The sequence below is a fragment of the Heloderma suspectum genome, chromosome 2, assembly GCF_057233095.1.
Source record: "Heloderma suspectum isolate Gila_16-S chromosome 2, 16-S_ref, whole genome shotgun sequence".
NCBI lineage: Eukaryota > Metazoa > Chordata > Lepidosauria > Squamata > Helodermatidae > Heloderma > Heloderma suspectum.
Window position 1 is genome coordinate 358,931,292 of NC_139459.1, and position 16,336 is coordinate 358,947,627.

Genomic DNA, 16,336 nt, shown 5'->3' on the forward strand with positions numbered 1-16,336 from the left:
ATGTTCTCTCTCTCGTTTTCCTAGCAAAGCTTCTGAGTCACTCAATATTATTATTATTATTATTATTATTATTATTAACACCTCTATACTGCCCGATAGCCAAAACTCTGTGGGCGGTTTACAAACATTTACAAATGTTTACAAATAACATTACTTCTGTTATTAGAGGTATAACAGCTGGAAATCCAAGATGTAAAGCCAGTTATGTAGGGATGGTATTAAAGAGCTTATACAAATAACATTACTTCTGTTATTAGAGGTATAACAGCTGGAAATCCAAGATGTAAAGCCAGTTATGTAGGGATGGTATTAAAGAGATACGAAAAGCTGTATCTGCTGAATTTCTGCCTGTGGTGCAGCTGTTGAAGGCTCAAGAGCCCATACAGAATGACGAAGCGACGAGCTTTCTTTCCAGTTTATCACCTTTATCTCATTCAGGTGCTTGGAGTTTAATTCCCAGCCAAGCGTGCTTTTTGAAAACGTTGCATGGAGGGGCCGTTAGTGGGAGGGCACGCAACTCAAGCGCTTTTAAAGACTTCTGCAACCGATACTGCTTTCAATAAGGCTAAAATCCCCCTTTTTAAAGGAAAAAGCTCTATGTAAGAGGAAACCTGCTGTTTCAGAAGGAGGGGGGATGAGTTGCCAAGGTGATTTGGAGGAGGCTAGGAAAAATGCACTCTCCCACCAACCTTATAGAGGCGCATTTTTATGACATCACTGGCCTTAAAGGGGAAGAGGGAGTGGATTTTAAAGACCCACAAATGGATTAGCGACTCTCCCACAATGCAATGAAGTTATTTCTCTCTCTCCTCTCTTCCACCCCCCGCTTCTTTCATTGACCTTTTTCTGTTCGTTTTCTATGTGGCTGGCAAATATTCCTGTCCCATTTCTGGCCGCCTGGCCCTTTAATGAGGCCCCTTTAATTCCTTTCTCTCGCTTTGCCTCCTTGTTTGGCCATTCGGGGCCACCCCCTCTCCTCCAAGAGAGGGGGAGCAGCGTGCAAGGTGAGAAGAGGGGGGAGGGAGAGGCTGGGAAATGGGGCGAGGGGGCCGGGAGGTGCGTCCGATCTGAGCTTGGTTGTTCGCAAGGAAGAAAGGAGCGTGTAAAGGGGAAAAGGAGAGACGGGGACGAGGACGAGGAGGAGGAGTAGAGGGTGGGGATCATATTGTTTGTATATGGCTGTGAATGGGAGTGGGGGAGATTTGCAAGGGATAAAAGAGCTCCGTTGAATTGTATTCTGCTGTGTGTGAGAAAGGAGTGTGTAAAAAGAATGGGTAAGAGTAGGTAGGTGCGCGCGCGCGCGCTTGGGAAGCATGCAAAAAGAGAGAGAAAAGGAACTGGGAAGGAAGATACAGTCATTCGTTGTAATGCATGAGAGAGGCAGCATGGAAAGCTTTGCGCATGCAGAAGGGGATGTCGAGCGCACCATTAGCGGTGGCTTATGGCACATGGGCAGCGTCTGAACGGAGGACTTGGAGAGAATGGATTGCAGGACATTTCATACCGTGTGCATTTCCCACACAGAAGGCACGTGCGTGTAGGAAATCACTATGCAGCCTGTGGATAGATCATCATGTGTGATGCTGGCACACGCATGCATTTCATATGGTATGTACATGGGTTGCAGCTTCCCAGTGTGTGCACTTTGGTGAAATGCACACCTAATCATCAGGCAGAACAAGCAACATGTGGTTCATTATACTTTTTCTTAACACACTATCTCCATGCATCACTTCCATGCAACAAATAGCATTTCAACCTGCATGGGTGTTCGTACGTGTGTATATTTCACAGTGAGCATGTGCTGGAAAGCCACGTCCAAGGGCAGCTTCCCAACACATGGATACTTGAAATGTGCAGCTCAAACATCTTACTGGCTGAAACATGGGGTGGATGTGTAAGATAAGTTAAATAAATAAATGAATGAATTCTGCAATGATGATGTACCCACATGTTCATATCTCTTTTGCAGTATAAGAAGTATATAATGTGGGAAGTGAGGTTGGGAAGGGAAGGCCAGATAAATTAATTTTATTGAATTTGAGGCTCAATCTGATTCAGATAGGCAGCTGCCTCTGAACCCGGAGGCGACCACCTATCCAATGCAGGGCAAGAGAAGCATGGAGGGGATCGTTCCTCCCTCAGTTCTCCTGCCCTGCATTTTCAGCTAGACAGCTAATTGCGGCTGTTTAGCTATGGGAGGGCAGAGTGGGGGAAGAGGCTGCTGTACGACACATTGGATGTGTTGTACAGGCATTTCCACCCTCCCTGCCCCGGGACGCCCCTTTTCGGCTGCTCTGCGTCCCTCTTGCGAGTGTGGAGGACGGGGCTGTTCCACACTGCCTCCGAGGCAGCATGGAAGTTGGGGGAGGTCGGTTCCTGGAAAATCAGATATCCGATGGCTGTCTAGCTGCTGTATGGCAGCCATAGGATTGCTCCCTCTGGCACTGAACTAAAGAGAGTGGTAAAGTTATTGGATGTGTTCAGATGTCATGATAACCCATGGTTTATTATGATAGAAATGAACCCCTATCCCCTCTCTCCTGAGGCTCCCAATTCCCCTCTATTCCTCTGATGTGGCCAGGAGTAGGGCATCAGAAGCATTCACTTCTATTTTTGTTTCACTGTGGCTTGTGGTGTCATCCAAACCCAGCCAACTGTGATTAACCTTAAGTATGGTTTGTTTGAAACAAGCAATTTCAAACTATAGGCCAGTTTGCATGATTAAACAATGTACTGTAGGTTGTTTAACCCATGGTGAGCTATGGCGTGTGCCAGACACCATTTTGCATGTTCAATTCCTGACCGGGGGTTGTCGTGTCATGCGAAGCCGGCCACAACCCTCGCATAACCCACGATGGCTGGGTTCTCACAACATGACAACCCGTGAATGATTGGGGGTTGAATATGCACAATAGTGGCAGGCACATGCCATACCCTTAAAAAGTTAAAGGTGTCCCCAACCAGTCGTGTCCGACTCTAGGGTGTGGTGCTCATCTCCATTTCTAAGCCGAAGAGCCAGCGCTGTCCGAAGATGCTTCCGTGGTCATGTGGCCAGCATGACTGAACGCCGAGGGGCACAGAACGCTGTTACCTTTCCCACCAAAGCAGTACCTATTTATCTACTTGCAGTTTCTTGCTTTCGAACTGCTAGGTTGGCAGGAGCTGGGACTGAAGACAGGAGCTCACTCCATCACGCAGCACTCGGGTCTCGAACTGCTGTCCTGCCAACCTTCCGGTCTGCAGTTCAGCATCTTAACCACTAAGTTAAATAAACCACAGTGGGCAGTTGTGTTGTGCGAACCAGGTTGATGTTTTATGAAGCAGGCTTATTTCAACCAAGCCATAGTTAAGATTAACTACAGTTAGGGTTCGGATGACACACTAAACTGCAGTTAATCTAAAAAGGAAGCAGAGGATTCCAACCTCCTCGCAGCCAAGCCAGAGAGTGGAGTGCTCCCTTTCAAGGGGGAGGCTCCGCTCCTTGTTATGATAAACCATGGTTTATTGTGATGTCAGAATGTAGCCATAGTGAGTGAGGACCATTCTCCTACAGGAGAAATGTGTGGAAAGGGAGAATAGAGATAAAAATAAATGTATATTACATCTTCTGCGGAAGATGAATTGAAAGAAGGAAATAGAGACATATGAATGTGTGGGAAGGAAGAATAGTGACATGTAGGAATCTACATTATATATTCTGTGGAAGAACAGGGTGCAAGAGTGTAGCAGTTTCCAGACAAAAAATAACCACATCAAAGTGCCAGGGTTGTCATTTCAGATTTCAAATCACAAGTGGTGAGAGGGATAGTAAGGTTCAAAGCCCCGCTACCTTGAGCACTATTTTCAGAGGAAAGGCAGGATATATATAGACCCGCTTATTTGTTTCTAGCAATTCAGACACCCTGATCCAGGTAAGGAGATAAGCAGACTTCCCTGTGTGCATATGTATAACTTGCTAGAGCCAAAACCATGGGCATGAATGTGATGCCCATTTGAGTGTGGATGCCAGTTATCTGCACGGCATTGTTTTCAGTGGAATGTGTGTTCCTGTACACATTTTGCCGCAACCAGTCATCTCTAGATACCTTTTCAGGGAAGCTTAAAAAGACGGCTTGATCAGGGCAGGTGTGTAGAATTGGCTAGCTGGCCAGAGATGCACATTAATATATACAAACCTGCTTGTACTGAGTCAGACATTGGTCCATCCATTTCTGTCTACAGTGACTTGCAGTAGCTCTCTAGGGTCTCAAATGGGTCTTTCCCAGCCCTACCTGGAGATGCCAGGGATTGAACCTGGGACCTTCTGCATGCAAAGCACGGACTTTACGACTGAGCTATGGTCCCTCCCTTCCTCAGAAGCTCCGTAGGAATCATGATTACACATGCTCCCACTGCTCTGAATACCCCCACATATTGAGATTTGGTGGGTGGCTACTAATGAAAGGGTCTTTTCTGTGGTGACTCCCAACTGGAATGCTCTACCTAGAGAGGTCCACCTATTTCGTTGACTTTTTGGCACCAGGCCAAGGCCTTATTCTCTCAGGCCGTTTAAAAGAGTTTTTAACAGCTGCTTGCTGTATTTTTAACATGTTTACTGCATTGTTTTAACCCCATCTTTCTCCATGTTTTAGCTGGTTGGTTATTCATTTCTCTTACATTTTTCTGAATTATTCTTGCTACTTTAAAAACAATTGTTTTATTATTGGTTTTATCATTGATTTTATTGCATTTCCTTGTATTATGTTGCCCTGAGAGCTTCAGCTATCAGGTGACTCATGCTTTAAATAAATAAATGTTCTGAAACACAGGGCCTTCTTTAAGTGGTGCCTCTACAAAGAGCTACCTTAAACCTAAAAACACAGAGAACTGTGGGCCCACTCACTACGCTACCACAGTGAATGAGGAGTTGCTTTTGTGTGGCTATATCCCACAATGCTGAGGTGATGAAGCTGAAACCATATATGCACAGCCAATAGTGCCATCATTCCTACTTGATTTGTTCCCTCCATCCCAAATGAGTCAACAATGTGATGTGGCTGCAAAAAAGGCACATGCTATTTTGGGCTGCATTAATCCCATGAAGTACTGGTTCCCCTCTACTCAGCACTGGTTAGGCCTCCTCTGGAGTACTGTGTCCAGTTCTGGGCACCGCATTTTAAGAAGGATGCAGACAAGCTGGAGAGGGTTCAGAGGAGGGCAACAAAGATGATCAGGGGACTGGAAACAAAGCCCTATGAGGAGAGACTGAAAGAACTGGGCATGTTTAGCCTTGAGAAGAGAAGACTGAGGGGAGAAAGGATAGTGCTCTTCAAGCACTTGAAAGGCTGTCAGAGAGAGGAAGGCCAGGATCTCTTCTCGATCCTCCCAGAGTGCAGGACACGGAATCATGGGCTCAAGTTACAGGAAGCCAGATTCCAGCTGAATGTCAGGAAAAACATCCTGACTGTTAGAGCAATATGACAACGGAACCAATTCCCTAGGGACGTGGTGGGCTCTCCCACACTGGAGGCATTCGAGAAGAAGCTGGACCATCTGTCAGGGATGCTCTGACTTGGATTCCTGCATTGAGCAGGGGGTTGGGCTCGATGGTCTTATAGGCCCCTTCCAACCCTACTATTCTATGATTCTATGAAATGGGTGATGATCAGTTGGGAAGTACCCCTATGTTGGGGTTCATCCACAAAGTTCGTCCTCCTAATAGGTTTCTGCAGCAGGATGACACAGACACACACAGCGACAGCATATGAATGCACCCTAAATGAAAGCCTCAACCAATTGCAGCTGAGCCATTCTGAATCAAAGTGCAGGGTTGGGGTGAGAAGATGGCGGTGTGGATTAAGACTGAAGAATTTAGGGAGAAAAGTGCAATGTGTTATTTGGAGGCTGGTGGCTCTGATGTCAGTGGGGTGGTGAATCTGCTCTGGGTTTCAGTCAGAACCAGTCAAAGCTCTAAAGGAGTTATCTGGATAACTCCTTTAGAGCTTTGACTGGTTCTGACTGAAACCCAGAGCGGATTCACCACCCCGCTGACATCAGAGACCCCAGCCTCCACTGGGCTAGATGCTGCCTGTGCAAAACAACTGCCTCTTTGGCAGAGCAAGAAGACTGGAAAAGGTCTTGCGTTCTGGGAGCGTTTAAATCCCAGGACAGATACACTTCTTTTGGCCTAGTATATTTTAGGTCACAATCCTAAACACAGTCACACAGTGAGGCTTGCCTTCTGATGAAACAGGCACAGCGTTGTGCTGTAACTGTGTCTTTAGTTTGTTTGCTTATTTATTGCACTTCTAGACCACCAATAATTAAGTTCTTTCAGTGGTGTACAGGTATCTTTAATCTTACAGTGTGCTTTGATTTGATTGTGCCTTATGTTGGTAGAATTCTTAGATGCCTACCATGTAGTCTTAAGCATGGTGACTCAGAAGTAAGTCTCTCTGAGTTCAGCGGATCTTACTCTACAGCAGGGGTGTTGAACATCAGCCCTGCAGGCTGAATCTAGTCCAAATGGCCACGCCCCTTTCCCCCAACCACCAATCGCTTGGTGCTTTCACAGCACTTGTGCTGTGCTTTGTGCTTGTGCTTTCACAGCACTTGTGCTGTCCTGTCCCCCCCCCCTTCTAAAAGGCTGAAATGCATCTCCTGAGGCTTAGCTACTGGCAGAAAGGGTCTTAAGCTAAAATATGGTGGTTTTTGGCTCTGCCCATTTTCCTTTGGCCCTGACCACTACTGGAAAGTAGCCCCCCAGAGCTTCTCTGAGATTGAACTCTGCCCTCAGACTGAAAGAGGTTTGGCATACATGCTCTGCAGTATGCACACTCATTCTTAGAAGATTGTTTTGTTGGGTGAGGTACAAGGTCAATAAACATTTAGTAATGGGGGAATACATAGGTATGTGAATTAGGGTGGGGCAGGTGAGATGGGAAAGAAAAAAAAGGGGGACTGGAGCGGGGGAGAAGGGGGAAAATATGTGTGGCCATGAATAGGTGGTAGACTTTTAACAAATCAGCAATCTAAAAACTTGAAAAGGGTTTCAACAAAAAGGCAGAATTTCAGAGAAAGTGGTGTTGAAAATTTGAGAATAGGCAAATCTGACAAAGAGAAACTGTGTCCCTGTGTTTGTGTGTTTGGAGGGGCAGAGGGCTGTCTGGCCACAGGCACCTAAGGTGATACACAATGTCAAAACCCATATCATCTTCCTCTCTCTTTGTTTTCAGTGCCTGTTCTCATTGACCCTCCGACCTTCACCGCCTCCTGCCCTGTTTCCCTTGTCCCTTCCACTGACTCTCTTCTCCATCCTGTAAGAACCAATGGCATCTGGCGTGGAGCTCCTTCGCTTCCAGCTCCCAGGCCACGAAGCGGCCACCCTGCGCAACATGAACCAGCTGCGCTCCGAGGAGCGCTTCTGCGACGTCACCATCGTGGCTGATAGCCTCAAGTTCCGGGGCCACAAGGTGATCTTGGCTGCCTGTTCCCCCTTCCTGCGGGACCAGTTCCTCCTCAATCCTTCCTCGGAGCTCCAGGTCTCCCTCATGCACAGCGCCAAGATTGTGGCCGACCTCCTCCTCTCTTGTTACACGGGCGCCCTGGAGTTCGCTGTCAGGGACATTGTCAACTATCTGACCGCAGCAAGCTACCTGCAGATGGAGCATGTGGTGGAGAAGTGTCGGAACGCCCTGTCCCAGTTCATCGAACCCAAGATCAGCCTCAAGGAAGAAACGGCGAAGTTTGGAGGCCACCGGCGGTCCAAGTCCCCCAGTGTGGTGGGCTGCTCTACCTCGTCTCGCAAAGAACATTCACGCAAGAGGTTTGCTGAAGAGTCCCATGATCCTCTGATCCTTGCAAATAAATTCACAGAAGCTACTAGCCCTCTTGGGCACACATATCTGTGTTAGCCAAGTTCCTTCCTAAAAGGAAAAACAAAACAAAACACAACCAACTTTTTGTCAAGGTTCCCTGCCTGGTCGTCTGGAGGCGATTCTTACCCGCCACAGGCGACCAAGGCAAGCAATTTAAAGATTGTTCTTAATAACATCTTTTAAACTGTGTTTTAAGGAATACTGTGGGTAAATAAGTCCATAGCCCCATCTCCTGGCAGCCGGAGAAATAACCACACCGTCTGCTTCAATGCATATTTACTCTATTCTATTAGCCGGTTTGATCAACCTATAAACACTGGTTCACGTGCTCAGAATTGCCTGTCTTAAATGCACACTGAGTGTCCCTGAAGATACAGTCACAAGGTGGATATAATGTGTGGCCTGGCATCCACAGATACAGTTGCAGTGTCCCAGTGGTAGTGTGAATGCAGCAGCTTGGAAAATACATTGCTGTAATTGTCGAAATGACTAACGGCATCTTGTGCTAGATATGCTGGGTCACACGTTTCATCCTCTGTTTGAGCATGGGCATGTATACAATGGAGGATCAAATAATGTGGTAGTGATTTGGATTATGGAGTCTGAACCCATAGGTTGTTTTTCACAAGTGCAGACATTTTCCTTCCGTGGAAGTATGGGGGTTTTTTGGTTGGCGGGATACAGAACTTCAGACCTGCTGGCCCAATTCAGCTTTGCAGGGTTCCCCAGATGACCCTGCATGGCTAATAGTCAGGAATGCTGGGGGTTGAAGTATAAAACATCTGGAGGGCACCAGGTGGTTTTCCAGCTTTTGTACACCCCCCCCCCGCATTCTAAACTGTTGAAATGCCTCTCCTGAGGCTTAGTTACTGACAGTAAGAGCTTTAAGCTAAAATTGCATTTCATTTATTATATTTCTATACTGCCCCATAGCTGAAGTTCTCTGGGCAGTTCAGAAAAATGAAAAACCATAAAAAATACATTATACAAAGTGCAAAAACATTTACATACAAACAGATAGCACGCACGCACACTGACAACATATATCAAAACACAATTTAAGCTAAAATACGCTGGTTTTTCTGGCATGTTGGCCCTGCCCCATTTTTACATCAATGCTGCCTACTATTGGAATGTAGCCCCCAAGAATGTCTCCAAAGCTGAATTTGTCCCTTGGGCTGAAAGGGGTCCAACATCCCTAATATATGTAATAGATGCCTCCCACTTCCTAAAAAATTGTCATGCAGGGCAATCTTCCGGATTTTGTCGTCCGGTAAGAAAGTATCGGTGCCTGCCGTGCCTTCAAGTGATAAGGAGAGGGGATATGGCATGCAAAATAGGGCTGCACCCAACAGTCCTGTACCAGATGACTCATGCAAGCTAGCCAAGTCGCATGTCAAATTCTTCTTGAAAAATATCCCTTTCCCACTCCCAGTGGGATCATGAAAGGCAGTGTTACCATTCTCCACACCAGTGCTGCCGCTTACTTATTTTCAGAGATCTATACCCTGCTTTTCCCTGCTGAAAATAAGTTGACGTTAAAATGTCAAGCACAGGGAAACTAAATGAGCAATCGAATATAAAATCAGAGAGACAAATAAGGGCTGAAGAGTAAAATACTAATAGCACCAGATAGCAGATATGCTGACTAGAAACAGAATTTCTCGATAGATAAAAGCTATGGTATTGATCATTAAACAGCTGGGCAGATAAAACCTGCTACCGAAAACAAAGCTGTGATGGCACCAGTTTAGCATATTATTTGAACATGTAATGGTCCATGATAAATGTTTTTAATGAACAGTAATGGGGGAGGAGGACTATAAATGGGGCACCACCCTCCAATCACCCCCTGCCTAACCTCTGAAGGCAAGGGGCACCCGGACAAGAGCCCCTAATGAAGGTTCTTATGCACAGGCTCGTCTGGTAGTAAGGCAGCTTTCCCCATCCTGGAGCCCTCCAGATGTTTAGAACTACAAACCCCAGTATTCCTAATCATTGGCCATGCTGGCTGGGCTTGATGGGAGCTGAAGTCCAAAATGTCTGGCGGGCACCAGGTTGGGATAGGCTGCAGTACACAGTGCTAGTTAAGACTAAAGGGTAGGCAAAAAGTAGAGTTCCTTCGTTTCGCGTTCTTGTTCTGTGTCTGCAGATCCCAGCAGGCTCCCTGCCAGTTCCACGGCCCTGGCCTGTGTCCTGCCTTGCCGCTCTCTGGAGCTGGCCATGCTGACGTGCGAAGTGGCCCTGATACACCTGGATTGTGGCCATCTCATGTGTGCCTTGTCGTTCCGTTGTTTCCAGCCAAAGCAGTGACATCTGGCTCCAGTCAGGATTTTTCATTTCATCTCATATATCATATTTCTCTACCACCCCATAGTCGAAGCTGTCTGGGCGGTTCACAAAAATTTAAAAACCATTACAATTTATACAGAGTACAGAACCATTTACATAAAAACGTATAAACAGATAGCACACACATAGACAACACATATCTAAAAACAAGATTTAAACAACAAAAGACAATCCAGGACCTGATTAAAAACGCATTATATGCTGCCAAATACCTGAGAGAAGAGGGCAGTTTTAACCTGGCACCAAAAAGATAATGTTGGCACCAGGTGGGCCTCATGGGGGAGATCATTCCACAGTTGGGGGCCCACCACCAAGAAGGCCCTTTCCCTTGTTGCCACCCTCTGAGCCTCCTTTGGAGGAAGCACCTGGAGGACAACCTTGGATGCTGAACGTAATGTATTGTTTGGTCTCCCTGGCTATAACCGGAATGGTGATTAAAACATGATTCACATGACATGGGAATGGTGATTAAAAACATTCCTACTGTAGATCATGGGTGGATGGAATGTAGATCTCCAGATGTTTTGGACTTCAACTCCCAGAAGCCCTTGCCAGCATGGCCAATGGTCAGGAATGCTGAGAGTCCAAAACATCTGGAGATCTACTTTCTGTCCACCTCCTCTGTAGATGGTTGTCAACGTTTCAATTCATTCTAACCCATGGCTATGGGGGAAGGCCCATAGCTCAGGGGTGGAAAACCTGGCTTTCCTGTAGAAGGTTCCACATTCAATTTTTGACTTTGCTACCTCAAAGAATCCCAGGTAGCACTACTATGAAGGACCCTCTACCTCAGAAAGCTTGGTGAGATGCAGCCAGACAATTTGGAATAACTAGCATTTGGACTAGATCAGCTTTTCCTAACCTGGTGCCCTCCAGATGTTTTGGACTACAATTTCCAGCATTCCTGACTATTGGCCATGCTGGCTGGGGCAGATAGGAATTGGAGTCCAAAGGGCACCAGATTGGGGGAGGCTGGCCTGGACTCAGTATAAGTTAACTTCATAATCCATCTCTCAGCCAGATTTCCCCATGATTGCACTGATGTTTTGTGTCTTTGCGACTGGCAGGTCCATGCAAAGGCCCGTCAAGCTGGAGTTCCCACTGGAAGAAGAGCTAGAGATGAAGGCAGAGGATGAGGATGAAGAGCAGGAAGAGGATTACGGGGATGAGGATGCTGTCTCTGACATCTGCATCGTGAAGATAGAGTCTGCCATGGAGGTGGCCCAGCGGCAGAAGAAGCAGCAGCAGCAGTCGGGCACTGGCTGGAACAAAGATATGTCTCCCCAGCAAAGCTGGAGCAAGGAAACATCTCCCCAACAAGCTTGGGGCAAAGAATCTTCTCCCCCACCTGGGTGGAACAAGGATGGATCTGGAGACCCGGAAGAGCCTCAAGTCAACTCTACGGTGGCAGAAGCCATGGGGTCTTCTCCGGAATCCACACCGGAGAAGCCCCAGCACGGGGTGGTGAAGGCCTCCTACAGCCTCTCTGAGGATGCGGAGGGTGAAGGCCTCCTCCTCATCCCTGGCGGAAGCTACCTGGAGGAGACCAGCGAGGCGGCAGCTGTTGCTGCTGAGTGCCAGAGCAGTGGTGGCGGGATGGGGCTGGTGCTAGCAGGACTGAGCGGGCGTCCCTTTTCTGCCTTTCCTGCAGTGGGGAGAGGGGGTGGCTCGGGCATGGCCGGGGGCGGCGGCGGCGTCTCTAGGATCATCCGTTGCACCAAGTGTGAGGAGGTCTTCCAAGGGGTGGAGAAGCTGGTCTTCCACATGCGGGCCCACCACTTCATCTTCATGTGCCCCCGGTGCGGCAAGCAGTTCAACCACAGCAGCAACCTCAACCGCCACATGAACGTGCACCGTGGCGTGAAGTCGCACTCCTGCACCATCTGCGGGAAGTGCTTCACCCAGAAGTCCACCCTCCACGACCACATGAACCTCCATAGCGGCGAGAGGCCATACCGCTGCTCCTACTGCGATGTCCGCTTCGCGCACAAGCCAGCCATCCGGCGCCATCTCAAGGAACAGCACGGCAAGACCACGGCCGAGAACGTCATGGAAGCCAGCGTGACCGAGATCAACGTCCTCATACGCTGAAGGAGGAGGCAGCAGTGCCAGAGGCAGAAGAGGAAGAGGGGAGGCTCCTGAGCTCGGAGGGAGGGAAGCGGGGTGTAGTGGTTAGAATGTAGGGGTGTGGCAAGCCAGGACCCCTGAGTTTTTTGGGATAGGATTAGTGTCTAGTATACTAGAGGGATGGAACTCCTGGATTCTGTGGAACGGGTGTGGGGGTGGGTGGGAATAGTTGCTTAGAAAAAAAGTAGGGCACATGGGAAGCAAGGCTCCCTGATTGTCTGGAAGGCAAAGGGGATCTAGTCAGTCAGAGCAGGGGGCTAGGAGATGCAGGATTCCTGGGCTCCATTCTCTTCCTTCACCAGTCCTGTCTCTTTGCTCCCAGGGCCCTGTTACCAGAAATTGCTACCTCTTTTTAGAGCCCGATCCTATGTGTGTTTCCTCAGAAGTCCAGTCCTACTGAAGCTGGTAGGTCTGACTCCTGAGTAAGCAGGTGTAGGATTGTGGCCTTTGGGTTGTTTGGGGGAGAGGCACGAGACTGTAAATACCTCCTTCACTGAAGGGGCACAGATGAGATCTTGCTCTGTCTCAGCAGCCAAAGAAAGTGAAAAAGGCCATAAAAACACTATGGCCATCAGCAGAGAGGGTGAATTGATCTCAGGCAGGGGAAGATTCAGCAAGCACCATCATAGACCTGTCACCTTGCCTCCTGTTTTTTCTGGTAACTGCTCAAGAGGTGAGGGTGGTTCAGGTAGGAGCCCATAAATAAGGCCCTGCTCCCCCCCCCCATGGCCCAAAGCCTTTGGGTGACTGTAGCAGTGAAAGGGGGTAGCAGCCTCAATCTAATGTGTGAATTCGTCCTGAGATTTAGACCCCCAAACCATTTGGGCAACGAGAGTCTCTACTGTGTAGTTTGACTTCAGAAGCCCACTAGTCTTGGTTGGTGGGGTGGGTTGTGAGGTGCGATTTTATCCGAATACAGAGAAGCCAGTAATCCGAGGGAAACAAGAGGGGCATGAAGGCAACCTGTTAAGGAAAGTGGCAGGGCTTCTCCATGATTACACTGTGCAAAAGTGGAATCTCAACCTGACAAGACTCTTTTTTTTGAACTTTTAACTTAGGGGCTTAAAAGGAGGTTTCTAGTCCTCATGACTGTGAATATGTTCTTGAAGCAGTGACTGGAACCTTGGAAGCTGGAGGAGCACTGAGCAGGGCTCAGGAAGTTGGACTTCCAGCACAATCTCCCTGCCCCTTCCTCAGGCTAACAGAAGCAAAATCAATGCTGTCAGTAAAAAAGCCAGTCAATTCTTTACTTCGTATAATTTGCTCAGGTCACATGATTTAGCTTTTCTCAGTGCAACATATGGATTTTCTTTTATTTTTTTCTAAGCACAGAGTGGACATATCACAGGAAACAGGAAATCTTTGTTTAGAAATTTGGTGTGGGTGATTGGCCAGTACAGATTATTATTATTTTAGGGAGCAATCCTATGGCCACTAGATGCTGTCTAGAGGGCCATAGGATATGCTCTTTTCCAGGAACCGACCTCGAAGCCCGTACTCCAAGGTCGGTTCCTGGAAATCCGACCTCCCCCCTCGTCCATGCTGCCTTGGAGGCAGTGCGGAGAAGCCCCATCCTCCGTGCTCAGAAGATGAGCGTGGAGTGACTGAAAAGGGGCGTTCCGGGTCGGGGAGAGCGGAGCTGCACATATGACGCATCCAATGTATTGTACAACTGCAGCTGGTACAGAACGCGGTGGCTCGCCTGATTAAAGGCAGCCGCCGGCGAGATCACATCACTCCAGTGCTGAAGGAGTTGCACTGGTTACCAGTTGTTTTCCGGGCCAAATTCAAGGTGTTGGTTTTGACCTTTAAAACCCTATATGGTTCCGGCCCAGCCTATCTTAAGGAGCGCCTGCAGCAGCACCAGACAGGCCACTTAACAAGATCAGCCTCGGATGGCCTTCTCTCTATCCCATCAGCCAGGACAGCTAGACTGGTGGGGACGAGGGTGAGGGCCTTTTCTGTGGTGGCCCCCACTCTGTGGAACTCCCTCCATAGGGAACTCCGTCATGCCCCCTCTTTAATGAGCTTCCGTCGTGCATTAAAAACGCTGTTGTTCAGGCAGGCATTTGGGGTGGGTTAGGGTATTTTAGAAAATATTTCTATTGTAGAATTTTATTGTTTTAAACTGTTTTTATTGTATGTTGTACATCGCCCAGAGTGGCTGGGTGACCAGCCAGATGGGCGATTAATAAATTTAATTAAAAAAAAAAAATACAACAGCTTCCTCTCCCGGTCAGCCCCCCCGAAAACAGCTGTCTAGCGAAAAATAGCAAGGCAGGAGAGGTGCAGAGGGAACGATCCCCCCATGCCTCTTCTGCCTTGCTTAGGATAGGCAGTCGCCTCTGAGTTTGGAGGCGGACGCCTATCTAGGCAGGGTTGCCCCCTTAGTCCCTTATAAAGTGACTAAATTTTTTTTAAAAAACCACTGTAGAGAGAATAGGCAAATTTCAGGCTTATGGGATCTGCTTTTTCAGGGCAGTATCTAGTGCAACGTGAGTGCTGCATTGCAGGATGGGAAAACCTGTTGTGCCAGCTAATGCTGTTGGCATTGCTAGTGCAACATAATTCATGTTAGTGCTCATGTCGCATTGGATGCCGCCCCCAAAGTCCACCAGCCAGAGCTAAAAGCAAAATAGTGAACATAACAAAGAGCTGTGCTGGATTGGACCAAAGACTGATCTCATCCAGCATCCTGCTTCCCGCCATGGCGATCCAGATGCCCCAACGGGAAGCCCGCAAGCAGAATGTGAGTGCAAGAGCACCCTCCTGCTCGTGCCCCCCAGTTAAACCATGGCATTTGCTACGACAAGATGTAGTGATGGCCGCCAACTTGGATAGCTTTAAAAGGGAATTGGATAAATTCACGGAGGATGAGGCTATTAATGGCTACTAGTCATGAGAACTGTATATTACCTCCAGGACCAGGGGCAGCATGGCTCTGAATTACCAGTTGCTGGGAACACAAGTGGGAGGGTGCTGTTGTGCTCACGTCCAGCTTGCAGGTGTCCTGTGGGCACACTGTGTGAACAGAATGCCGGACTAGCTAGACTTTTAGTCTGTTCCAACATGGCTCGTATTAGTGGCTCTTTAGTCCAGAGGAGGGCAAACAAAACGTGGGATGTGGGTGTCTTCTAAGGAACATGAGTAAGTACTGTGTACTTAACAATGTGCCTGGTAGCCAAAAGCATCCCAGAATTCCATGCAGGCACGTGGTGTGGGCTGATGGAGGAGGGATGGATCATGCTATCTTTCCCCCCCCAGTTCACTTAAGGCGCTCTTTTTTTATTTTATTTTTTTACTGGCCTGCTAAGAGGCTAGTAGCCTATGTTTCCATGATGGCCATGGAAGGGGGTTGGCTTCTATTCCATTCCTCCACAGCCAGCATGGCAATGCAGACTAGTAACTTTTGTTAGCTTTAAAAAAAGACAAAATAGATGTATTCTTTGTGCTAAAAAAAAAAAAAATCACAATACTGAGCCGTGAAAAGCTGGATTCTGCAAGCTGTAGAGATGTTGCACATCAAGCCAAATGTGCCCATGCATTACTGCTTATATTCTATCATTTACTCTCTAATTGAGAATTAGGGGTGTGAAAGAGCTATGCCAGGTACTAAATTCTTAAACCCTGTCTACTAGAAGTCCCAATTAACTTGAGCTCTGGTTTCTGAAATCTCAGCAGACATTGCCCACATACTTTCAAGCATCTATCGTCACAACCTTGAGGGCTAGAAACTTCCTTTAAAAAACAACAACACGGAACTGAAATTCTCTGGATTACTGCATTCTGTACCCAGTACCAAAATGCCAACCTACATAGAATCTTCACAGTTCTGGAATTGGTCCCAGAGGCAACAATGGGATATGGTGTTTGTTTTTTTTTTACTCCTCAAGGCAGTATTGGCTCTGATCCCTTGGACCCTAACTAGTGTTGTTTTTTCATTATTTTTTTCTAAAAAAAATAAAAAAAAATAAAAGCCACCATAATTTGTTGTTGTT

The 16,336-nt window shown here is 47.6% G+C and overlaps 1 protein-coding gene across 1 annotated transcript; it reads left to right on the forward strand.

Annotated features, from left to right (window-relative positions):
• Nucleotides 1-772: 772 nt before the first annotated feature.
• On the forward strand, nt 773-14,574 carry ZBTB12 (zinc finger and BTB domain containing 12). The gene is made up of 3 exons (XM_084830973.1): nt 773-1,004; nt 7,218-7,807; nt 11,279-14,574. Exons 2-3 carry the CDS (start codon nt 7,311-7,313, stop codon nt 12,300-12,302), a joined length of 1,521 nt encoding a protein of 506 aa, XP_084687099.1. The 5' UTR covers nt 773-1,004; nt 7,218-7,310; the 3' UTR covers nt 12,303-14,574.
• Nucleotides 14,575-16,336: the final 1,762 nt, after the last annotated feature.

Excerpts from the sequence above, each read along its gene's own strand:
- ZBTB12 (XM_084830973.1), top strand. The coding sequence starts at position 7,311 with ATGGCATCTGGCGTGGAGCTCCTTCGCTTCCAGCTCCCAGGCCACGAA. Across the intron at positions 7,808-11,278 it reads AAAGAACATTCACGCAAGAG|GTCCATGCAAAGGCCCGTCA; the intron begins GTTTGCTGAAGA and ends TGCGACTGGCAG.